Source organism: Haemorhous mexicanus, chromosome 22, assembly GCF_027477595.1.
Source record: "Haemorhous mexicanus isolate bHaeMex1 chromosome 22, bHaeMex1.pri, whole genome shotgun sequence".
In the NCBI taxonomy this organism is placed as follows: domain Eukaryota; kingdom Metazoa; phylum Chordata; class Aves; order Passeriformes; family Fringillidae; genus Haemorhous; species Haemorhous mexicanus.
In genome coordinates this window covers 6,805,786-6,830,066 of record NC_082362.1, presented here as the reverse complement: position 1 = coordinate 6,830,066, position 24,281 = coordinate 6,805,786, and the positions used below count along the sequence as shown (strand labels likewise).

The following is a 24,281-nucleotide window of genomic DNA, read 5'->3' as shown; positions in this document are numbered from 1 at the left end:
TACAGCCAGAGAACAGTGGGTTTGCCTTGACCCTTGCCATTCTTATTTTTCCTCAGCCATGGTTACTGGAAGAAGCAGGACACTGGACATGTAGCTAACCAGATCCAGCTGTTTTTCTGTTTGGAAATGCTGCAAAGGCAGTGCTGGCAGGGCCCCCAGGCTGGGACATCTCTGGGCTCACTGCCAGCAGGTAATAAGGAGCTCCTCCCAGTGAGCACTGAGCTCATCCAGTCCCCCAGCAAAGGGGACAGGATGGGCTCAGAGGTGCATTAGCTGCTGGTTTTGCAAGCCAGGAGAGCAGATCAGGTGTGCCCTGAGATTAGTCAGTGCTTCAAAGGCCACCCCTCCTAACCAGAGGGGTTGCAGCTCTGCTTTCAGCTGCTTCTCAGCTTGCTCTGTGCAAAATCATCTGCAGAGAAAAGATTGTACTTGTTATTCTTCCATTCTCAGCCCAGGAATGGGGGTGTTGGCTGTGGAGATGGTTTCTGGTGGTTTTCATCTCTTTGTGATACCTTGTTTGTGGTGTTAAAATGCCCTTTATGGAAGGAGCACTGGAGAAGTTTTTATGTCTTGTCTCTATCTTCAAATGAAAACCCATCTGTTTAAATACAGGTTTGGTTTTAAAACCATTTCAATCAGAGTGGTAGTTTCATAGAATGTTATTACAGACCAGAGCCAGCTTTATTCCTGTAGGTGAAGGGTATTCCTGAAATGGTGCATTAAACTCATCTAACAAAATCAGTTTTATTAAATCAATACAAACATTTTGCTGTTGTTCTGGTTTGGTCTCAGTATGCTCTGACAGGGTTCACCTCTACTCTGGAAGTTGTGGTGATATGAATTTGCTCTAGGTAAGGAAAAAAATACATCTAATATGAAAGAAACTGGGACTTATTTGATATTCTGAGCCAGTGGTGCAGATGGATAGAGCAGACACCCTGTGCTAGTCATGTCTTTTCAGAATACAGCTCCGTCAAAATGAAAGCTTTAGCAATGCAAAGTGGAAACTCCTGAGCAGAAACATTAATATTACTTTGCATTTTACAAACTGCCTCTTCTGGAAAGTCAGTGGAGTGAAAAAGAGTCTTATGGTTGGTGTAACTGATAATTTGTTGAGCGAAGCACAGTCATGGAGGGCTGCTGTACTGTCAAATAAGATGAAATTAATAGTTTGACAAGAATAGCTTGGAGGAGGAGTGATGGCAGCAAGACAGAAAATAGGAAATAAGAACCAAGCTGTTCAGGAAACTGAGAACAAGGGGAAAAACTTTATAAAAGCGGGAGCTGGAGGGCAGAGGCGTGAAAAGGAAAACTTGAGCTTCAAATTTTGCAGTGGTTGCAGTGCAACAGGGTGGCATTCAGGGAGGTTACAGTAGCCAAAGAAGACTTACCTAAGGCATGGAATGGTATTTCTGAATGCTAGGAATGAATCTGTATAAATAAATAAGCTAAAATGTTCCCTGTGGGCTAGAGCTGTGCCCTCTAGTAAGAAAGGCTGAATTCTTGTGGGTTTACTTGTTAAAATTGTGGGGCTCTGTAATTACAGCCTCTTTCTGAAGGGTTCGTGTCATGACATTGGTTAGAGGGGTAGGCATTATCTTCGGCCATCCTTCCCCTTTTAGACTGGAAGAAATGCATAATTGGAGGCTGGAGCCAGGACTTTTCATTCCCCAAAGTTGCCTGCATCCCCTAAATTCGTGGTTAGTGAGTCAGTCCTGCTCTTGTGCCAGCAGATGGTGCAGACTATTCAGGGACGGAGGCTCCCAGAAGCATTCTGCTCCTTCCTTTGAGGGAAGGCAGCCTTCCCAAGAGAGGAAAACACTGCCAGAAGGATGGACCTTGGGCTCTCTAACTGCTGCTCTGCAAGAACACAGCACCATCCTTTCCACCCAGCAGCTGAGGGGGTTTGGAAGCAGAAATCACTATGGCCAGGACTTGCTTTGCACAGAAGTACTCCTGAGTTAGGACTGTAATTTTTAAGTGGTAGGATGGCTTGGTTGGGTGGAGGGACCCCAAAATTCCTTGATAGAATCATAAAATGGTTTGGTTTGGAAGGAACCTTAAAGATCATCTTGTTTCAGCCCCCCTGCCATGGGCAAGGACACCTTCCACTATCCCAGGTTGCTCCAAGCCTTGTTCAAGCTGTCCTTGGACATTTCCAGGGATGGGGCAGCTTCTCTGGACAATCTGTGCCAGGGCCTCGTGGGCATTTAGGGCACTGCTGCACTGGAACAAGGACCCATCTCAGACCAAAGGGAAGCTGTAACAGGACATTGTCTTTTGCCAAAACAAAAGCAGTGACATCAGCTACAGATGTCAAAATCTTTCCTCCTTTCCCTGGAAGCTGTCCCAGCCATCCACAGCATGGACACTGTGGAGCCAGGAGCATCCCAGTGAAGAACAAATCACAGGTAACAGATGCCAGATCAGCACCTTTGACCCTCTGAGCAGATCCCAGCATTTGTCAGGTTTTACCCAAGAGAAAAGTTAAGGGCGGTTACATCTTTGCTTATCCCTGCATTGCTGCTCACAGGCCAAACCCTCCTGACCCTGTGCCACTGAGCTCATGCCCTGATTCAGGGAATTCTGCCATCTCACAAAGCCAGCTCTGACCCAGAGAGCATCCATCCCCTGCACACTTGCCAGGGGAGATGCCCAAAACTTGTTGGACTTGGCCCTTGGAGAGTCTTCACAGATTTGCCATTTCACCTCTCAGCCCCTGCTGTTCCCTGTGACAAGGTGTAGCAAAAAGCAGATCCTTTGCCACAGCCCCTCCTTTATTTTCTTCTGTCCTGCCCAGAGTTTTTTCCTCCCCATCTTTGCAATTACTAAATCTCTGTGCTTTTCCCATTTCTCTGCTGGGTTCTTCAATACAACACCTTCAGCAAATACTTTCTGCTTTATTCTTTATTATTCTGCCAACATAAAAATTACTAAAAAACACTTTATAAAATATCCCTTGAAAAATCTAGCATTACCCAGCCTCTAGAAGAAGGGCTGGAGAGGGAAAATTACCCAGCCTGTAGAAGAAAGGCTGGAAAGAAGGATCCAAAGGGAGGGGTTTCCTACAGCAGAGCCTCCTACATCAGATCCAAATAGCCAAGGAGTGGGAAAAGGGAATCTTTGAGAAGAACCCATGCCTGGAAGTGGCTGTGACTCATCCTAGAGAAGACAACTGGTTTCTAGTCCAGTTGCTCTGGAGGTCATTGTCTAGGTGGGCACAGATGGTTTTCAGAGGAACACGGAGGGATTCGTGTTCCCAGGAACTGCGGAAGGAAGAGCCACGTTCAGACAGCCCTGGCTGATGTCCAAGCTGCCAGATGCTAATGATGATTCCAGGCTACAGGGGACTCTAATAAGATCTTAATGAAGACTCTAATAACAGTCTGGGGACAAGAAAGTCTCCCTTCCATGACTGAGAGCCCTGGAAGGGAAATCCAGGCAGAACAAGCTTTTCAGGTTCAACAGAAGGGAGCCTCAGCTTGGAGAAGCTCAAAAAATCCCAGGACTGGTCTCTAGGGATCTGGAAAGGAAAACAGCAAGGAATTGCCCCCTGTGGCCTCTCCCAGCTGGTCCAGAGGGTCAGGCAGGAGTCCCAGAACACTCAGCTGTGCCCTCTGTTATTTGGGCACGCGGTGCTTGTCGGCATCTGCGGCTTCACCTGAGTCCTGTGGCTCTTGGATCTGGGGAACAGCATCTGGGTTGGGGTTCTGGACACTGCCAATAAAAAGTGGGATCCCTGTTTCATCCTCAAAGATGATGAAGATAAAGGGCCTGTCGAGGCTGAAGGCAGAGACTGAGCGTGACAGCATGACACTGGTGGCAGCAGATGCTTCCACCCCATCTTCTTTAAGCTCCAGGGTGGCCTGGTGCTGTACACTGGACACAAAGAGAGGCTTCTCTGTGATCTTCTGGAGATTGGGGCTCGTGAACAGCTCCTGGAGGCCTGCAGAGAAATGAGACCAAGTTGGTGCTGTGAGTTCTGAGTTTTCTCAAAGCTGTCTGAAGAAAGCAATTCCCTGATCTGTTGCTCCATGTGCTGCCCACCATGGAGGACTGGAGAACTGACAAGAGAAACAAAAATTCCACCTGTTTAAGAATAGTAGTGTAAGAACTTGAAGTCATCCTTAAAAAGCAGCAGCAAGTCTGAAGACTTTCTAGCTAGGTTGAAAACACTTCAACAGAGATTATTTTTTTTAAGCAATTCTATGCAAAACAATGTGAACTCTTAAATTATTCTCATCTGGAAAGGCAGCACCTGGTGTTTTATTTCAGCTCCAGGTTTTGTGATCTGCATTTTCTCTGTTGGCAATTTCCATGTCCTGGACACTGAATGAAATGACAAAGTAAGAGACTGAGATTGGTGCACGGGGGAAGTTGGTCTTGGCTACAACAGGAAGAACTCGTAATGGCTGTGAGAAGCTGTGAATTCTCTGTAGTATCATCTTGTTGGAGCAAAACATTTGGTGCCAGGCAAGCAAGGAGTAAGGAGGAGGAGAGGAAGAAGAGCTGGGAGAGTTTGGAGTTCTGGAGCAAGCTGTGAGGCACAGCTTTAGAAACAAGGGTGGCAGCTTTTGGTGTCAGCGAACAGACTGATCTTGTTCTGTGCAAACCCTGCCAGAGGCCTTACCCATTTGGCTGAGAACCTGGTTGAGTTCCAGCTGGTAGTCCAACTTTATTTTGGGGATCTTCACCGTGGTGGGCACCTCTCTGGGGAAAAGCCTGCACAGTTGTTTGTAAGGGAAGTTCTCCAGCACGTGAGAGGTGTCCCTGGAGTTGTGGTTTGGTACAATGACCACAAAACTCACATTGCTCTTGAAGGGAAACTTGGCCACCTGGAAATAAAACCAACCAGAGAAGGATTCAGGGAAAAGGAAGGGAAGTCCACAAATTTAATTTCATTTTAATTTAGTCTTTTTCTAATTGGTCTACAGGGCCACTCTTGCTCCCAGATGAAAACAGCCTGGTGAGAAGAAGGGATCTGATTTCTCCAGAGGAGAATTTGTTGGAGTAACAGCTTTAGATTTTAGTATTAGCCACTGGCTGGTAAAGGTTGAGCACATGGCAGAGTGAAAGCCCACAAGCTTGCCCCACTTTGGATTCTGAAAAACTCCAACAGCACATGGTCTGAGGGAATTCCTTTCCATATTTCCTCCTTTGTCTTTAACTCAGGGCTTTAAAATTCTATTAATTCCCAGTTAGTCAGAATATCTCTTTGTGGTTTTTCCTAGAGATTAAAAGTGAAGTTTCAACATTCTTGCTGGAAGCAAGGACAAAGAATGATTATTAAATTTTTGTGTGCTATGCCTGTTTAAAAAAAAAAAAAATTGTTTTTTTGGAGGGACTGCTTGCAGTTAGTAAAATACCACAGCAAGAGGAAATTCCAGGGAAAATCTACTGTACTCCTGAGAGATCCCTACCTGAATATCCTGGGACTCCAGAGTAAACCAGCTCAGGGGGTACTGGTGGGCTTTCATCATCTCAACTGGGACCACAAACTCATTGTCAAGGTGGAACACATCTGGCCCAGTGAAACTTGCATTAAATTTATTCTTCCAAAACCCTGTAAAAATAAAAGTTTTGAAAGTGATGAAGTTAAATTTGAGTAGAAAACCAGAAAATGCTGAGCTGACACTCCTCCAATCTTGAGTTCTCTAACAAGGCCAATAGTGACCAGGGAAATGAAAATACAGAGAAGAGAAGTCAGTACCAAGGCTGGAAGAGCCCTAACAGCAGGAAACTCTTATCATCCAGAGAGAAACTATGGAATAACAAAAAGAACATGGATTAATCCTCATGCCTCAGCGTGGGAGACTACTGAAGGCTATGGAGATAAAAGAAACTATGTTTGTGCTTTGAAAAATGGGGAGTATTGCCTCTGTGCTGCAGAGGGGGAAGCACTGCTCCAAGACCAAGGTAAAACGTTTGTAGATTTACACTGGAAGTGTTTGGTCTGTGCACAGCCCTCAGGGAATTCAAAAAGGAAGATGTGGCCGACCACTGTGCTGTAGTCAGAGAGGAATCCACAGAAGCTGCCTCTGAGCTCTGTGGTGGGTGTGCAGAGCTGCAAACGACCTGGTTCACCATTTGGGTTAGAAAAGACCTTTAAGATCACTGAGTAGATGAGCAGGGATGTGCCACTGCCTGGGATCCTGAAGCAGGAGGCAAAGATACTGCAGGTCCCACCTGCTGTGTCCTGGCTCTGCTGTCAAGTAACATTTTTAGCACATGTGAAGCAGTTGGGAATTATTACTGTAAAGAAATCTAAGCAAGAGGAACAGCAGATGCACAAGAACAAGCAGATTGCCTAGCAGGAAGCGAGGAGAGGAGAGGCTGTTCAGCTACAGGGCTTGCAGAAAACTGGAGTTCCAACTATTTCCTCTTGAAAAAATGAGGAAGGCCTGTGGAGCTCACCGTGGAAATAGATGGCATTGAGCAGCAGCATCACTGTGTTTTGAGGGAGCTGCTGGAGGAAGGAGGGAATTTTTCCATGAGTGACATCCTTTACCCAGTTGTTTATGGCCATGAGGTCGTCCTGACTGATCCCAGAAAGGGTCTTGGGCTTTGCTCCATAGAATTTCTCTGAATCTTCCAGGAACTTCTCTTTGACCTCAAACCCTGGCAAAGGGGAGGAATGATGGAAAAGGTTTGCTCAGCATGATATGACACTCCCCAAGAGGAGGAAATAGGGGAAATTGATGTCTCCAGGGTGCTTCCATCACTCTCTGTGACTGGGAGGTTTGTCCTACACCAGTCCAGCCCCCTCTCTCACCTTTCTGCAGGTACAGACGTGACCCCAGGCTGAGGGTGGACTCTGTGAGCCTCCTGCGAAGGGTGCCCAGCATCTGGTGGAGGCAGGGCACTGACTCCAGGTGCATCACCTCCAGCAAATGCTTCTCTGTCTGATTTTCTGCTCCTAAAAATCAAATCCCTGTTAGGTCTCATGCCCATGGAGTGGAAAACAGGGATGTTCCTCTGGCTGCCTCTTGTTAGAAACACGCTGTGCCTCACAAAAGAGGCTGGAGAAATCTGAGAGTCGGAGCCTCAGAGGGCAGCTTCAATTGTAATCATGCCTAATTAAAGCTGCAGCAGCAAGGATAAGTGGTAGGGACTGTATTTCATTTGCATCTGGTTGGGAGAGGAGCTGGGGAAGGGCAGGGAATGGTGGCTTTGCCACTAAGAATTACCCAGGGCCAGGTGAGACAAGGCGAGGGCGATGCTGAAGGGGGACAGGATCACGTTGGTTCTGTTGGACTCCAGCTCCACCTCTCTCAGGAGATCAATGCTGAATCTCATCAAGCCATCTGCCAGCCTCTGGCTCTTCTTCCAAGTCATCTCACAGCTTTTATTTCCAGCCTCTCCTTCCTTTTCAGAAGAGGCATTTTCCCCAGGTGATTTCTTCCTATGACAACCCCCAGCCCCAGTTACGGCTTCATCTTCTGAGTTCCAGTCATGCCTCGTGTCTGGCAGGGTGGTGGGGAATGTTGACATGGGTCCATCATTCTCCTGGAAGCTGTCATAACTAAATTCTACCATCTTTCCCTCTGGCAGGGCTGGGATGGCTTCTGGCAAATCCCACTGTGCAATTCCAGCACTTTTCACATCCTGGGGAGAAACAAGGATAGCACTGGGAAAGCAAGAGCACAGTGACACCCCCATGGGCTTTCACTGCACACCTCAGTGGGCTGACAAAACTGGGCAGAGCTGGACTGCTCACTCTGGTGGTGGTTTTGCTTCAGTTTCCCTTTAACTCTGAGGATAAAGATTTGGAAAAGAGGTCTTGTCTTCTGTGAAAATGGACCCAGGGTCTGGTTCCTCCTCTGCTTGCTCTCAGGAAAGCTTGAGGGCAAGACTCATCACCAGCTCAGCACATGTCCTGTGCCTTCAGCATTTACAGATCCATCATCCTCAGCCTTGATTTCATCTCCTCCCCTCACACATTTTAGCAGTGCCCACCTGCCTCACGCTGGTCACCCCTTCTGCTGCTGTCACAGCCCTGATCCAGTTTGGCTCAATTCCCCCTCCAGGTATCTGTGTTTTCTTGACCTGTGTGTTCTATTCCATTCTTCTTCTCTCTAAATTTCCTCATTTTCCACTCTTGTAAGCTTTAGCCTTTAGCACTGCCACTACTCTCCTCACATTTGCATGATCTGAAACAGCCCAGGCTCAATGGGTTGGATCAGCTACAGGTCTTTCTCCCTGTCATCCTCACAGCTGGTGGTTTCCCTTACCTTTCCTTATCAATCAGAAATTGAATCATCCACCTGCCAGCCCCTGTACACACCACACTGATGTTAACTCCACACTCTGCTCTTATTTAGGGTGGAGCTTCCAACCTGAAGGAGCAGAGCACTGGAGCAGCTGGGAGTAGAGCCTGCAGAAAGATGGACTTTCTCATGGCACTGGCACTGCCTGGGCTCATCCCTTCTCAGGAAAAACTGCAAAACTTCAGCCCCCTTGGGTGGAACCTGTCAGTGCTTACCCTCAGCTTCCCATCCTTGTCCAGGAAGAGACGCTGCTGGTCAATGGCATGTGCCAGCTGTGGGGGAAAAAAATCAACAAAAAACCAGAATCAGGTCCCTCTGAATTTCCTGAGTGTGTCTTCCCTGCTCCCACTGCAGCCCTGGCTGTAGCAGTCCCCACAAGGCACAGCCAGGGCAGGATTTTGGGGTGCAGACCCAGGGGTGGTGGGGTCTGACATGGGCAGGTGGAAGTGAGGAGCAGCTGGGAGACACTGCAAACACTGGATTTGTTTAGAAAGGGATCAGGCCAGTCTGGCACAAAAGAATGGATCCTTTTGAGAGTGAGCAGTGGGGTTTTGCAATCTCAGTTCTGACAGGGATCCAGATTTAAAAGTGGGGGGGAGGAAAAACCTGCTTTTCAAAAAGTTCCTGTTAACTCCTGAAGGTCACGGTCACCAAATACAGTTGAGGTCAAGTTCCAAAAGAAAAGTTTCTACAGAAATATGAATAATACTGAAAATATTATATATAATATTATAAATATTGAATGAAAATAAGAACATCCACAACTATTTGAGCTGGGTGAAAGATTAGAAACCTTGCTGGTGAACCCCCCAGCAGTATCCTCCACCAATCTGCCTTCCAGGGCTTTTCTGGGTGGTATTTGCCCCATGGTCTGGCCCAGGGAGCCACCACACTTCCCTTGCTCTTTGCTGGAGCAGCAACTTACCCTTGGGAGGCTGTGCAGAGCAGCCAGGCAGAGCAGCCCCCAGAGGAACCCCATTTTCCTGGAACACAAGGACCAGCCAAGAGAGGAGTTATTTCCAGCTGCCAGCTCAGCCTATTCAGGTCTACAGGGAGAAAATTATCAACCTGGCCAAACAGGTTGGCACAGGAGCTCGTGGAAAGCAATAGGGAGATGAACAATGCTGCAAAGAAACACCACAGGGCTCCTGGGTCTGGTGCCAAGGCAGGGAAATCAGAGAGGAGCAGGGGCTCACAGCCACAGCCAGGCTGGGCTTGGATCCTGCCTGTCTGACCCTGCTGCCCTGGTTTCTCTGGATTGCAAATGGCATTTCCCTAATCAGTGCTGCACACACCGTGCCTCTGGAAGGAGACAAGAGCCATTCTGCTCCTTTCCCATGGAAACCACGGGGATACAGGCACAGCATCCTCAGCTGTGCCCCAGGCTCTTGGGAGAAGGGCTACTGACCTGCGGGTGCTCAGCAAGTGCTGTCTGGGAGGGAATTTGCAGGTATGAAGTGCAATACCAGAGCAGTTTCCCAGCATTATGTCCTGGAAGGGGGAGTCCTCCCCTTCCCAGCACTCCTCTTCCCCCTTTGCTGGCAAACCCCGCCTCTCCCCGCTCCGTGCTCCAGTTCCAGTGTGGACAGGGCTTCCAGGGTCACAGCGAAACCCCACCCATTCCCTGGCCAACGCTTCACACAGCCACTTTTCCCTTTCAGACAGAAATAAAATACCTTTTCCTTCTCATAAAACCCCCACGCCAAAGCCCTGCCCCCTGCATGGTGTCCACATTTAATTCCTGGGGCTGCTTTCCACTCTCCAAGCAGTCCTTACTTCACCCAGAACTGCTGGGCTGAGAGCCCACTGGCAGGAGATAACTTGAGGCCAGTTCACTCTTCCCTTTCCTCCATCCCAAATATCCCTTTTCCTCCCTGGTGGTGCCCATCCTTTAACCCTCTGCCAAATTCACCCCCCTCTCCCAGAGGGCCATTGCAGGAGCCTTCATTTCTGTCAAATCCTTTGATTTGTGCCTTACCTGAGGCTGTTGATGTCCACGTTGGAGCTGGCAGCTGCTTTAGCCTGTCCAGCAGCTCTGCATGGGGCACACAGAGCTCGAGTCCAGCCCCCCCTCCCAGCAGTGACCTTCAGCACCACCCCCTGTTTGAGAATTTGGCAGGCAAATATTGACCCACAGCATCCGGGTAAACATTTCTTTGGGGGAGAGGAGTGAATCTCTGGTGCATTTGGAGATGGGGACACACTTCTGGGCTGCTGTACCTTCAAGACAACCTTACCACTGAGTTTAGCAGATCCAAACCTCCCACCAGCAGGAGTAATTTGCAAGTGGCTCCACTTTGCATTCACTCCCCGTGCTAGGAATATTCTCTTTAATTCATGAACTTCAGTGAAAATGCAGGGCTCAGTGTTTATTGCCACAGGGCTGTCTGGTTTGGGAATTTCCTTTGCTGAAACCCCCAGCTCTTCCCTCCTGGAGTCCCTGGTGCTGCTGGTCTAACAGAGGGCAGGTGCCCAGGGTGCTGTGGCTGCACACAGCAGGCTCTGATGGCCAGGCTGGGCTGAGCCAAGAGCAGCTGCTCCCTCCCCTGGGGCACAGCACGCTCCAGAGCTCTCCAGGGCAGCTGGTCCCAGTGCCCAGGGCATGCACACACTGCTGGGGCACGGAGGAACAGTCCTGGGGAGGGGCAGAACTCCAGCAGAGCTGCCCTGGGTGGATTTGTGCTGTATGCAGGAGTGATGGTGATCCTTCCTGCCCCTGCCCGTGTCCTCAGGGGGAGAGGAGTCACTGAGGGCCAGCAGGGAGCACCAACAGCATCTTCCACTCCACTCCTACCAGGAACTCTTGGTTTCCAAGCTCACCCAGACAGTGAGTGACAGATGTGAGCTCTCCAACCACATTTGGGAGCTACTTTCCCTTGGAAAGCAAATCCTGTGCAGCAGAGTCCTGTCCTACATCCAGGGCTCCCCCAGAGCACAAGAGGAGCAGGAAGGAGGAGGTGTCACTTGGGCTGAGCAGCAGGAGAGCTGCAGGCAGCACACCCAGCCCCTCCAGCACAGAGCTCACACACACACACACAGAGCTCTGCAGTTCTTTCAAAGAGTATATTAGAAGTAAATATTTACATCTATTGCAAATGCTTAATAGGCAACACGGGACTGAGAGCTCCCCTTGGGTAGGGAAGGACAGCACTGGCCAACCACTCACCTCCCCAGCTCCCTGCAGCTGGCAGCTGGATGGAAGCCCTTTCCCCTCCCAGGACAGCCCACAGCAGGCTCCTCCTCTGCCCAAGAGCTTCCCACTCCCCTGATACTGGCTCTGGCTAGGCTGAAGGATGGATGGGAAAAGGGCTGACATAGAAGAGAGGAAACTGCTCCTACTGGTGGGGCAAAGAGCATCCTCTGTGCCTCTGGGGTGGGAACAGACAGTGCTGTCCCAAAGGGAAGGTCAAAGAGAGACCATGCTGCATTCTTGCCTCCCGCCTCTCACCCTACAAGGGCAGGAGGGCCCAAAACTGAGCACCTTTTTGCTGTCCTGTCTTCCCCAGGAGCCTGAGCAGCACGGAGGAGAGGATTAGGATTTATTGAGGATCGATGCCAGTGCACAGCACACATGGCATTCCTCACCCCTTACATCATCATGGGATGCTGGGGTAGGAACCAACAACAGCCCTACCCCACTGCTCCAGAAGCCAAAATCCCCATGGAAGCATCTAGTTATTTCGTTCTGACCTCCTTAGAGAGTCACATTCCCACCCCAGTCTGCCCCTTTGCAGCAGCCCACTCTGACAGGAACTGGCAGGGCAGATGGGGCTTGTGCCTTGGCTGCCTTCCATTCCAGTCCTTGCCCTGGAGCCAGCACGGCAGCAGAAGGGCTCTGCTGAGCCTCTCCTCCTCCCATGCAGGCTCTAACTCAGCTGGCAGAACCTGAAGTTCACAGAGCACCTCCTCTGGGCTTTGAGCACCAGCCACAGGAGGAGATGCAGCCCCAAAGGCAGCAGTTCCCAGACCCAGCTTCTGCCATCCCTGTGGGGCTGTTCAGTGGTTCAGGAGAGGAAGGGGAGGGGAAGTGCAGGTGGCAGTAGCTAAACTGTTGTGTTTTGTCAAGGGGCACCTCCTACCCCTTAACTGAAGGGGGGAGGGTACCTGTGGTCCCTATTCCTATGGAGGGCAGCTCACAGTCCCCTGGGGATCAGGCACACACGGTAAGGAAAGCTCCAGGCCTCTCTGCAGGGGTGACAGTGACCTACAACGCCCAATATCTCTCCCAGCAGCAGCGGAGGTTTCTCAGTTATGGCTTTTTTTTTTCTTCTTCAAGATACAGAAAGAGCTTAGAGACGTAACAAGTACACCTCCCTCTGCATCCTCTGCTCAGAAACATCTGACTGTGCCTCCTCCAAAAGCCACGCTGCTGGCTTCCAGCTCCAGGGACAGCCAGAGGCTGCCAGGCCGGGGTCACTACGCCAGGAGCCGGATGACGCCGTTGTCCGAGCCCAGCAGGAGGTGGCACTTTGTGGGCAGCACTGCCAGGCTGGTCAATGTACCCCGAAAGTTCTCTGAGCTCAGCTTGGTGGTGCTGCTGGGCAGGGCTGAGGACTCCAGCATGGAGTAGACCCCGATCTTGTTGGCCACAGTGCCAGTGACCACTTCGTTACCGTAGAGGTCGAAGGCGTGGATGGGCTCGGAGGCAGATTTGTAGTGGTGCAAAGGTTTCTGCTCCAGCTCCTTCCACACAGTCAGGGAATGATCTGAGGAGGAGCTGATCAGCACGTTGCCCTCTGCAGCCTGCAGGAGAGGAAAGGCCAGTGAACAGGGGTTTCTGTAAAAACTCACAATCTAGTGCTGCACATGAGAACAGCAGGTGGCTGCCAGTGACCCAGTGGTCACAGTGCAATCCCTCAGGGCAGTCAGAGTCATTTCCAAGCAGCTGATGGTACTGAGCCTGTTAGCAAGGCCTTGGGTGGACACTGCAAGGTAAAGCATGCTCTGGTAGCTGGCAATCTCCTCCAAGAGATGGGCTGGGCCTCTTCTCAACAACGCCTGACACCCAACACAACTCATTCATCACCTGTTGCTACTGCAGTGGGTACAGGGATTACCATGCTGTCTCCCTCTCCACTAAATCACCTGCAAAACCATTTCCTTCTCAGGAGAAGGAACTGGGAGGCTCTCTCACAGTTGAAAATACTGCTGAGGGTAGGAGAAGCCTGGAGCTGCTTATTAGCAGAGCTAGTGAGAGGGTAAACAAGCCACACTGCTGAACTTTGTTTAATCCACATTTGGGTCGAGGACACTGGAGAGCCAGCACTGCTCCCTGGGGTGGGTAAATATGGACAAGAGTTACTCATTAGAGCAACACTCTCCCAGGGAAGCCCAAAGCCCCGTGGAGAAAGCAACACATTTGCTCCTTCACAGGAGCCATGACTCCTCCCTGCCCCTGCTGCAGACCTGCCTGGCAGGCACTGAAACCCAGGAGGGCTGAACTCTGGCAGCATGAGCTGGACCAAGAACAGCTGGCAGCAGCACTAACCACGGGGCAGGAGAACTTGGGCAGCCCCTTAGGAACACTGCAAAGGATGGAGCACACAACCCTGAAGGAAGGATGCTCCACACAGCCTCAGAGCCTCAATAAGGCCCCACCCTGATCCCAGCTGAACCTCTCACCTTGATCTGCAGGATGTCTCCCTCGTGGGCAGGCCAGCCCCGCATGATGAGCCCCGTCCTGGTGTCCAGCAGCACAATGAAGCCCGAGGAGAAGCCGGCCATGACACTGCGGCCGCTGGGGCTCACGGCCAGGCAGCGGATGAGCCCCGCGCTCACGCCGCTGGCCAGGCGGAACTCGTGCTGCAACACAGACACTCCAGCTGGGGGTGGGGAAGCTCAGGGGAGCTGGCATTCAAGGGACAAGCTGGTTCCCATGGAGCCATCACAGCTGGCTTTGGGATCTGGGCTTTGGGCCAGCTGTGATCCCAGCATTAAGCAGAGGGATGGAGGAAGGTGACTCAGCACCACGTCCCTACCTGTAGTCCTGGCTTCCTGTGGTCGATGAACCTCAGCACAGAGTCTGCACTGGCCACAGAGATGCTGTGATAGGGAGGTGGCATGGTGGTCACAGCTGTGATGGGGACTTTGCTGTCTAACTCATCAAAAGTCCGCAGAAGCTTGCCTGTGAAAAGATGACAGATATTACAGCAGGACAAGTCACACAGCAAATCACCAGCCCTGTGCTGGTTTTTAACAAGAGCCACCCAAACTCAGCGCAGCCTCTGCCTGTAAGGGCTGGACCAGCTCACTCCAGCTCCTCACCCTTTCCCTCCTTACCTGTGAACTGGTCCCAGATGTGCACGGTGCCATCACAGCTCACCACGTGCTGCGGTGCCTCCAGCTGGCTGACGTAGAACACAGACTTCTTGTGCTCGGCGTAGGTGAAGCGTGGGGGCACCTCGCTGGTGCCATCCCCATAGTTGTACAGAGGCCAAAGCCTCACTGTCTTGTCCTTGCTGCCACTCAGGAAGAAATCCTCGCTGCCCAGAGGTGCCACGCACTTGATGGCCCCGGAGTGCCCTGAGAAACTCTGCAGCTTGATCTGGTGGAAGTGGAAGCGGGGGTCGTGCTGGCTCACCCCGATCTCATACTGCCAGTAGGCCAGCCAGTTCCCACAGAGCATGTGGGTGCTGCGGGGCAGGTCCTGCTTCAGGGCACTCTCCTCGCTGGATGAGCTGGGAGTGAATCCATCAGGGCCAGCACTGAGGTGGAGCAAGCCAAGACCCTCCCGCTGCGTGTCCACGGGCACCTGGATGCGGTTCCCCACCAGGACGCTGCCAAAAGTGCCAGAGTGAGTGTCCTCCTGGGGGCTGGAGAAGGGCTCAGCCCCTCGAGGGTCTTGGTCTGAGCCCACCACACTCGGTGTTTGCTCCAGGCCAACGGCCTGCAGGTTCTGGGGGTTCATGTTCTCCAGGTGGAGGCTGGCCAGCTTCTCAACCAGAGAGTGGTTGGGCACAACCGTGCGGATAACGTCACCTGAGGAGACAGGGACAATGTGGCTGCAAGGGAAGCAATGTCCTCATCATCATCATCATCATGCCCCTCCATAAAGGATGTGGCCACAGCATCCCCCAAGTCAGCTACATCTGCTCCCAGCCAAGGCAGCCTGAAGTTCAGAGGGCTCCCAACCCAAGATTCAGCCCAAGCCATGCTGTAGAAGCTGTGGGCTCCCCCCAGCAGCCCTGTGAGCTGTGATTGCCCTGGAGTTCAGACCCAGCACGCATGCCCAGAGCACAGAGCTCCCTCACAGATCCCTGGAGCTGGTGGCCAAGGCATACCCAGCAAGCAGGAGAAGGGGATGTAGGTGATGTAGGCCATTTCAGGGTTGAACACCTTCTGTAACTCCACCAGCACAGATGGATCCAGAGCCAGCAGCTTCCCATCTGAAAGGGGCACCTCCATCACTGGCACCTCACAGCTGCTCAGTGACTCTGCTGTCAACCCCTGGACAAGAAAAACAAGGTCAGATAAACCCCAAGATGAGATGCTCTTACCACACAAACACAGCCAGGTATGCCCATCACATTCCCACATCTGGAGAAGTGCAGGAGGACTTCTCCCACACCACTGACCTGGTCCTGCAGCTCCTGCAGCAGCGAAAATGCCCCAAAGAAGGTCCTCACTGTGTCACTCAGGTGCTGCTGCACCATCTCCTGCCCAATGCGCAGGCAGATCAAGGCAATGAGGCTGATTGTCTTCACACACAGGACAACACGGGCCTGGGCTCCACTGGGGAAACTGAAGAGGACATCCATGACCAGCCTGCCCACCACACATCCCTTTTTCCCATCCTCTGCCTCATGCTTCCTGCCTTTTCTGTGTTACCAGAATGCTTTCAGCAGTGCACCAGTGCAAGGAGATGCACAACAGAGCAGGAACACCCCCAGCCCTGGCAGCATCAATGTCCCCACAGAGCCATCCCCAAATCCCTGATTTTGTGCCAATCCTGCAGCGCTTACCCGACAGCTGGTGAAGTGAGGAAGCCCAGCACTGGGAGCAGCACCTCCTGGCTGATCTTGGGCAGGATGTCCATCAGTGTGGTGTCAGAGAGACACACCACAATCTTCTGTGTCAGTGTCACAGCAGCCAGGAGCCCGGCCTCCTTCCGACTGTTCAGCCGGACGCCGCCGGAGCCACCACCAGGTGCAACCTGTGACAGGGACTCCTTCAGTGCCAGGGCCACCACCTCCCCAGCAGGACACAGCAAAGGTGACCCCAGGGCCACCTGAGCTCAGCCTCAAACCCAGCACAGCACTGCTGGGCACAGCTCCTGGAAGAGGAACCTGAGCACTGAATCTCAACAGCAAAATGTGTCCAAAGGGATGAGTCCAAAAACTGACAGGGACCTATCAGCACAAGAGATGAGCCTGCAGAAAATGGGGAATGACACCCCTAGGCTCACAGATTTCCTCTGCAGAGTACAACATCCCCACAAATGGGAAGCTCAGTAGCAAGACCAACCACCCCACACTGGCCCAAACCACCCTGGATATTCCAGAGCATCATTTGCCAGCACAGAGAAAGGGGAAACCCTTACATTTTAAAAGCAAAAATCAGTGTCTTCACCCCACAGTCTGCAGAGGAACAGTCCTTGCATGAAATATCCAAACACAAATTATGGGCAAACCCACTGCTGACTTCTAGAAATCCAGCTGCTAACAATTTCATGAGGCAGAACTGCACATCCTTTTTCTGCTGACAATGTACTGCTGCTGTTATGGCAGTGCCAAAGAGTTAATAACATCAGCAGCAACACTCAAATATTTCTTTCTAGATTGTCCTATTTCCTAACTCCTAGACAAATCAAACACCCAAGAAAAGAGAGCCAGTAACAAAACCCACAGACAATTCCCAGTTCCTGCTCTATTTCTTGTACACCTGCCATCTTCCAGCTCATCACAGAGGCTCTTCCTCTCACAAAATAGCCACCCTGCCAAATCCTGCAAGAAGGATTGACTTTATCCTATTTGTGACCCGCCAGTTCCATGGCTCCAGTATCAGGTTGCCAAATGCTGTTTCACAGGGGTATTTAATCCCCTCTGTGCCCCCAAGCAATGAGCTTAGGAAAGCAAAGCAGAACAGCTGGAGCTATGATTGCAACTGGGTGGAGAATGATTTTTGCTGAAAAATGGGATTTTTTCCCCTGAAAAATCTCCCCTTCAACACTGGAAAAACTGACAATGCCTTTTTGTTTTCTTTAAATGAACAGCTGTGGCCTCTTTTCCTCTATGTTTAAATTATCAGAAAGCTACTGAAGTTTTCCATTTAAACGAGAATCCATAACCAAAGTGTTTACAACCACTAAAGAGGGAACAATATGAAAAATAAGCCTGTTTAAAACATTCAAACCCTTTTTCTTTTTAATGAAAAATTGAGTTTTTCAACCAGCTGCATTATACATTTCCTTCTTGCTATGAACCTCAAGCTGAAAAGTTGGTGAGCCTTGCTTGCCAGGGCTTTTTATTCAGTTGAAAACCTGTTGGTCTCCCCCCAGTTCAGCCCTATCTACCCACACAGACCTCTGTGAACACTCACTCCAGCAATCTCACAGCAGCACAAGCTGCTCCTCCTGCCTGTTATCACAACCCCACCCTTGTGCCAGCTCCGTTTGGGCACAGAAAAGCAGAATAAATGCTTTTTCTCTGCTTTCACAAGGTCTGACAGTGAAAGAAGGGTATGAGCAGAGCTGTGTGCTTTGCTGGGAGCAGTCTGGAGCTTGTGGCAGGGGGTGAAAGTGCCTCTCCTGCCCTGCTCAGCCCGTACTGGCCCAGCCAGAGCCCAGCCAAGCTCAGTTTATACACAAGAAGCTCCTGGTGAGGCTGGACTATTTTTTTTACATCTTCCCTTTGTGCCTGGACACAGCTCTTGCCCCAGCAGAGAGGAGAAAAAGGCAATACTGACCAGGTAGCTGATGTAGGGCAGGTACTGGTAGGTGAGGACAGGCTCTCCATACAAATATGCCACGTGCACGAGGCAGGCCAGCACTGGCTTGGACACCTGATCTCCCAGCACGGGCCGCTTCTGGTAGATATTTCCTGTGCTCAGGGGACTGTTCTCATCGCTGCTCGGTACAAACTGCTGCCTGGTGGGGCCTGCCCAGAGAAAAACACATCATGAGCTGAAGCAGCAGCCACACCCAAGCAGACAGACCGGGGAACAGCCCACCCTGTGTCACCATCATATTTTCTGAAAAGTCCCTTCGCCAGGATTTCTTCTCCTGGGAAGTTGAGAAGCCTCAGGGAAAAATGTAAATAATAATGATCTGATTCTCTTCTCCTGTGTTTTGCTGCTTTGGAATGTGGTCTGGACATTCTTTACCAACAGGTGCATGTTTGATTGGTTCCATGTGAATTGTGTAGACTTAATGACCAATCACCATCAGCTGTGTGACTCTGAGGAGTCACAGGTTTTTATTCTTATTCTTGTTAAGCCATCTGATGTATCCTTCCTCTATTTCTTCAGTATAGTTTTAATATAGCATTTTTTAATATAATATCATAAAATAATAAATCGGCCTTCTGAGAACATGGAGTCAGATTCCCATCTCTCCCCTCGTCCTGGAGTCCCTCACAAAGACCACAACCCTGGACCCTGGGGAGGCATTACCGACGTAGCAGGACGTGAGCAGCCGCAGCAGGTTCCTGGCGATGAAGCGGGACGTGACGGTCGGGCCCAGCTTGGCCGAGAGCCACCTCACCATCTTACAGGCTGTGTCTGCAAAACAACAGCAGCCCCAAGGACACAGCACAGATTAGCTATCTAACAGTCTAGCAGCCCCTGCTGCCCCAACCCTGACTCTCAGAGACACGTGCAGTCCTGGCCTCTCACCTTGGTTTCATCACTGTCCCCAAGCTGGGACCAACAAACACCCCCAAATCTGGATCTGCTTCTCACCAGGCTCTGCCCAACAGCCAGGACACTGGCAGGGTCTTACCCAGCAGTATGGTCTGCTCTTTGTCATCAGAATGATCTGGCAGCTCCTCTCCCTCCCCATCCTCTGGCTCGCTGCTGTCATCAGCCAGGGTGACATCCACAGAGGCCCCAGCAGCATCCACGACCACCGTCAGCTCCGCATCGACCACCGCATCCTCCTGCTCCTCTTCCTCGTGCTCCTCTTCCTCCTCCTCCGATTCCTCACTCTGCTTCAGGTCCTGGCTGCTGTCCATGGACTTCAAGCTGCTCTTGTCCTTCTGGGAGTCCCCATCTGCAGGTCTGTCCTCGCCCAGGGACACCTCGCTGGCGCTGCTCTTGTCACTCAGCCGGCCGATGCTGAGCAATTCCTGCTCCTGGGGCTGCAGGGATTCCCCGACGTAGAGGCCACTCTGGAAGTCCTCACCCTCGGGCAGGTAGGCCTGGTCATGGAAGCTGACCCCAGAGGTGTAGTCCAGGAGGTCGAGTGCAGCAGAGCTGTGCTCCACATCCATCTTGATCTCCTCCCCAAACACGCATGACACCGGGCTCTCCCCTCTGCTCTCATCGTCCTCAGCGGTGCCCAGGAAGGATTTGCTCTCCTCCCGCGAGCTCTCGATGCCCACGAGGATCTGCAGGATGTGGGGCAGCAGGTTCAGGAGGAAGGACTGCAGCCCCAGGCGCACGATCAGCTGGGCCACAAAGCAGTCTGTGTACAGGTAGAACCTGCCGTGGCGGGAGCAGGGTGTCTCGTAGGCTCCGATCAGGGGTTTCAGCAGGTATTTATTGGCGTTCTTGGGCCCCAGGGATTTAGCTATGGGTTCAAAGAGGTACCACGCTGCGTAGACAGCAGTGTTTTCCTCGGACATCAGAGATAATATGAAAGGCAGAAGAATCTCCAGGCCCTCAGGAGTGATTTCAGCAAGGATCCCCTCCAGCTGCTGCCACAGCTGGAAAACAAGCTCCCGGCCTTGCCCTTCATCCTCGATCTTCTTTGCCTGATAGGTGAAAATGAACTTGTGCAGAGCAGGGAAGTAGGTGGGGAAGGGGACAATGGAGCTGAAGGGGCTGAGGAGCTGCGTGGGACAGGGTGGGGGGAGGCCCTGGGAGATGGGTTTGTATTCAAACAACTGCACTGCACCCTTGCCCAGCCTGCTCTTCAGCAGCTTCTCCACGGGCACGCTCAGCTGCAGCAGGACGTGCAGCACGTGCTGCAGCGGGGCCGGGATCTCCTTGGGATGGTAACGGCAGAGGTTCCTCACCATCAGGAACCGCTCCAACAGCGACGCGTCGGGCTTGGAAGGACGAAGCCTCGGTGCAAATATAATCTCAGCTACCAGGATGCCCAGAGCTTGCATGTCCCTCTGGAAGAGGTCTGAGAGACCCAAGGGTGGCTCTTCCCACGGCTGCTCCATCAGCTGCATCTCGCTGCTTAAGCCTTTAACCAAGAAATTGTCCAGTTTCTCCAGTTCCTCCAGGGCCTGGAGGGGGTTGAAGCCTTCAGGAAGTGTGATCTTCATGTCCAGCTGATCCCCAGCCCCTGCCTTGCTCCGACGGAGCGGTCGGACCCCTGAGGATTTGCCCTCGGTGACATAAGCAGGGAGGGTGGAGGGCTGTGCTGGAGGCACAGTGGCACAGGGCTGGTCAGCGGCTCTCCCAGGAGCAGAAATGGAATCCAGAGCTTCCGTGCCTTGCTCCAAATCATCCTCACCAGCCATGGGTTTCTCCCCAGACCAGGTGGTTTCACTGGGAGTAGCCTCCAGGACCAGCCCGTTGACTGCATCTGTCACCTGGCCTTGGATGTCCTCCAAAACCACGGTCTCACGGATGTTCTGGAGCAGAGGCCTGGCAATGGCTGGAGCTTCAGCAGGAGTGTAGGCAAGTCCCACCATGCGCCTGGGATGGGGCTGGTCAAAGAGCTGCACGACCCCGTAGGTTGTCAGGTGCGTGTGGTTGTCAACCAAGTGGAGGCAGACGTTCTTCTCCTTGACTGCATCCTTCCCCAGCAGCTTGTAGCCAAAGGTGAGGTCAATCCAGTGGTGCAGGTCCTGGGAGACCTCCCTGCTCTCCAGCAGCATGCGGTGAACTTGGATGAACTCCTCGTAGGAGCTGCACCACGACGGCACATCCAGGTCGGGCATGTCCGGGTGGATGGAGCGGAAGATGGAGGGGTCTGTGTAAAACTCTGGGATGCACTCGTCAGGTGTCCAGCTCTGCATGCGCTCCATGCTGGCTGGGTACTCGTTGGGCTCCCACTGGGACCTGACGTGGCAGCACAGCACTGCCTTGGGTGTCCTGCGGGCCGTGTACACGTAGTAGGTGATATCTGAGAGGACGTCTGAGATGTGATGGGGGACGTGGAGCTGCTCCCCACTCGAGCCCCCCGCAACAAACGCCTGCTTGGTCATCTCGTAGGTGAAGTCCAGCTGCTTGTCCCCCTTGTTGAGACGGAACTTGGATTTCCTCAGGTCCCTGAACTTGCCGTTTTTGGTAGTGAAGTCCACCACCCACGGGAGAACTGGGTGGTAATTGGGGTCTCCCATTCTCCTCCCAGCCAGGCTGTTCAGACGCATAAGGTAGTCGAAGTTGCTGACCTGCCCGTGCACCCACTGCAACACCAGGTCTCGGAGGTCCTTCTGGCAGGCACTGCACGTCACCTCCTGCCTTTGCACACAGCTTTGCTTGCTCTCTCGTTCCAGACCACCCTCCAGATTCTCCTCATCCTCCTCCCCCAGTCCCTCGTACCCTCTGAAGTTCACACGCAGCCGGCTGCACAGCTTCTCATCCACAGCCACATCCCGGAGGGAGAAATCTCCACAAGCCAAACCCGCCTGGTGACAAGCCCTCATGGCCTGCAGCACGTGGAAGAGGAGGAAGAGGATCTTGGCGTGGCTGTTGGTGAGCTTGGCCGGGCTGAAGGTCACGACGTCATGCAGGCAGTACTGCACATAGGGGTAGATGATATACAACATGTCAGCCGACTCCAGCAGCGCCTCAGCCTGCAGCACGTTGGGACACAAGGACGCCCCTTTGGTCACGCTCTCCTTGGCGGGGGACGTGCCAGGCACGTTCCTGCCCAGCTGGAGGACGGGGCAGCCGTAGGCTCTGTGCAAGGCAGCCCTGAGCGCGTCCAGTGCCGGCACCGTGGGCGGCGCGTCCGGGCGCCGGTACGGCCGCGCGTACAGCCCGTGAGCCCGGCCCCACAGGTTGTGGTAGTTCTGGGCAGCCACGCTCTGCATGAAGCCATGCAGGGTGTCCACGTTGCCACCACGCTGCTCGGGGGGCTGTGCCACCCGCAGCGGGTAGCCCAGGCGGGCCTTGCGCAGCCCGTGGATCTCCACCCGTGTCCAGCCCGCCGGGAGTTTCTGCACCGAGTGCTGCAGGAACGTCCTGAGCTCCACCTCGCTCAGCCCCTCGGGCCGCGGGCAGGCCGGCGGCAGCGCCCGGCGCTCCTTGAGGCTCTGCAGCCATTTGGCCGGCACGAAGGCGGTGACGTGGGTCCTCTCGGGGGCCAGCTGCCGGCGGTCGATGTTCAGGTCCTTCTCCACGCTCTGCAGGAAGCCTTCCATGCTGGATTCTGCTGGGAGAAAGGTGGCCCAGACAGGCTGTGAGTGAGCAGAGCACAGAACTGCCCTGCCCGTCCCAGCGAGCAGCAAGTATCACTTCCCCATCGGAACTCGGGTTAAAAAAAAGATGGTTTGAGGAGTTTGGTTGTTGTGCCTGTGTGTGGGGGTGGAGAGGGACAAGGTGGGACCTTTGCAGCCTGGCAGGGTGACATGGTGGGGCTCCCACAGCCCCTGGCAGAGCGACACGATGGGGACATGATGGGTACTAGCACACCCAGGTGCTGGGGGAAGGGACATTACAGGACCTCTGCAGGCCCAGGGTCGCGGGGGGGGGGGGACGCACAATGGAACATCCACAGCCAGGGAGTGGGACGGGATGGCACCTGCTCAGCCCCAGGCTTGAGGGACACAATGGGACATTCACAGCCCCGAGAAGTGAAAAGGACCACGATGGGATATGGAGGGGGACATGTGCAGCCCCAGGGCTGGCAGTGGGGACACAACGGCTCCTCTGCAGCAGGAGGGGGTACACGAGGGCATCGCCAGCATTACCCCCGTACTGGGGACACAAAGGGACCTCTGAGGGCCCGGAGAGGGGCCACGGGGGACACTCAGGCGATGCTCCCAGCACGGACCCGGCACCGAGCACGGCCACGGCCGGTCCAGCGGCCCCGGCCCCTCGGGGCCCTCGCTACGGCAGGAGGAACCGCAGAGCCGGGCTGAGCCCCGAGGGCCGCTCCGGGGAGCCCTCATCCCCCCGTGGGGTCCCTCACCACCCCGGCGGCCCCGCGTTACCTGGCGGCGGCGGCTCAGCCGCGGCGGGCGGCGGCGGGGGCGGCCCCGGCCATGTTGGTCAGGTGACGGCGGTCACATGCGGCCGCCGCGCCGCCATGTGCGCGGGGGGGGCCGGGCCGCGCTGCCCGCCGGGCCCCCGCGGGGCCGTGCCCGGGCTCCCTCCAGCGGCCGCGGGGCGGGGGGGCCGGGGCGGGCGCGCGCGGCCGGGGCGCGGGGCCGGGCATGGGCAGCGGCGGCGCGTGACGCGGCGACGGGGCGTGACGTCACAGTGACGTCAGAGGCGCCCCGGGCTGTCAGCTGGAGCCGGCGAGCCGCGCTGACGAGGCAGCCGGTCTTAAAGGGGTCCTCACCCGCCGCGGGCGGACCCCACCGGCGGCAGGTGAGTGCCCGGGGCAGCCGGTGTGGGGCAGTGGGGTAGCTCCAGCCCCGCCGCCCCGGGACCCTGCCGCCCTCTGCCCCGCGAGGCACCGCACGCTACGGGAGCTGCCCGGCCCCGGTGCCCATGAGCCGAGCCGGGTCCTTCCGCCGCCGCCCGGGCGTTGCCGGGCCTCCGGTAGCGGCGGGTGCGGCGGTACCCACGGGGCACACGGTCGTGACAGCCATGGGCGGCCGTACCGCGCGCGGCCCCTTTAAGGGCGCCGGGGGCTCCCGCCGGGCAGCGCCGCATGGCGCGGCGGCGCGTGGGAGTCACGTGGGTGGGACGTGGCGGCCGCCGATTGGCCTCCCGGCTCTGGCCCGCTGC

General features: G+C 53.9%; 2 protein-coding genes across 4 annotated transcripts; both read right to left on the bottom strand.

Moving 5' to 3' along the window:
• Positions 1 to 2,889: 2,889 nt before the first annotated feature.
• On the bottom strand, positions 2,890 to 10,381 carry SERPINF2 (serpin family F member 2). 2 transcript variants are annotated; one of them, XM_059866321.1, is made up of 9 exons: positions 10,246 to 10,381; positions 9,193 to 9,250; positions 8,483 to 8,539; positions 7,188 to 7,605; positions 6,773 to 6,916; positions 6,415 to 6,618; positions 5,421 to 5,563; positions 4,631 to 4,835; positions 2,890 to 3,946 (listed from the first exon to the last, which is right to left on the bottom strand). In XM_059866321.1, the coding sequence occupies exons 2-9, from the start codon at positions 9,244 to 9,246 to the stop codon at positions 3,621 to 3,623; spliced, it is 1,551 nt and encodes a 516-aa protein (XP_059722304.1). In that variant the 5' UTR covers positions 9,247 to 9,250; positions 10,246 to 10,381; the 3' UTR covers positions 2,890 to 3,620. The 2 variants fall into 2 exon arrangements, with proteins under 2 accessions (XP_059722304.1, XP_059722303.1); XM_059866320.1 differs by lacking the exon at positions 10,246 to 10,381 and adding an exon at positions 9,676 to 9,810.
• Positions 10,382 to 11,311: 930 nt separating this feature from the next.
• WDR81 (WD repeat domain 81) lies at positions 11,312 to 23,675 on the bottom strand. Of its 2 annotated transcripts, none has more exons than XM_059866314.1 (11): positions 23,540 to 23,675; positions 19,204 to 22,755; positions 18,876 to 18,983; positions 18,171 to 18,361; positions 16,229 to 16,419; positions 15,842 to 16,007; positions 15,548 to 15,713; positions 14,547 to 15,245; positions 14,246 to 14,391; positions 13,890 to 14,069; positions 11,312 to 13,010 (listed from the first exon to the last, which is right to left on the bottom strand). In XM_059866314.1, the coding sequence occupies exons 2-11, from the start codon at positions 22,745 to 22,747 to the stop codon at positions 12,684 to 12,686; spliced, it is 5,718 nt and encodes a 1,905-aa protein (XP_059722297.1). In that variant the 5' UTR covers positions 22,748 to 22,755; positions 23,540 to 23,675; the 3' UTR covers positions 11,312 to 12,683. The 2 variants fall into 2 exon arrangements, with proteins under 2 accessions (XP_059722297.1, XP_059722298.1); XM_059866315.1 differs by having other exon boundaries at positions 19,204 to 22,758; positions 23,540 to 23,664.
• Between the last annotated feature and the right edge of the window lie 606 nt (positions 23,676 to 24,281).

What these genes read in the sequence shown, in the direction of transcription:
- SERPINF2 (XM_059866320.1), bottom strand. Translation starts at nt 9,752, where the DNA reads ATGCTGGGAAACTGCTCTGGTATTGCACTTCATACCTGCAAATTCCCT. An exon ending in CTTGTCTCACCTGGCCCTGG is followed by an intron (nt 6,917 to 7,187) that starts GTAATTCTTAGT and finishes TTTGATTTTTAG; the next exon opens with GAGCAGAAAATCAGACAGAG. An exon ending in ACGTCTGTACCTGCAGAAAG is followed by an intron (nt 6,619 to 6,772) that starts GTGAGAGAGGGG and finishes CCCCTTTGCCAG; the next exon opens with GGTTTGAGGTCAAAGAGAAG.
- WDR81 (XM_059866314.1), bottom strand. Translation starts at nt 22,747, where the DNA reads ATGGAAGGCTTCCTGCAGAGCGTGGAGAAGGACCTGAACATCGACCGC. An exon ending in GCTCACGTCCTGCTACGTCG is followed by an intron (nt 18,362 to 18,875) that starts GTAATGCCTCCC and finishes TTCTCTGGGCAG; the next exon opens with GCCCCACCAGGCAGCAGTTT. An exon ending in CCCCTTCTCCTGCTTGCTGG is followed by an intron (nt 15,246 to 15,547) that starts GTATGCCTTGGC and finishes CTGTCTCCTCAG; the next exon opens with GTGACGTTATCCGCACGGTT.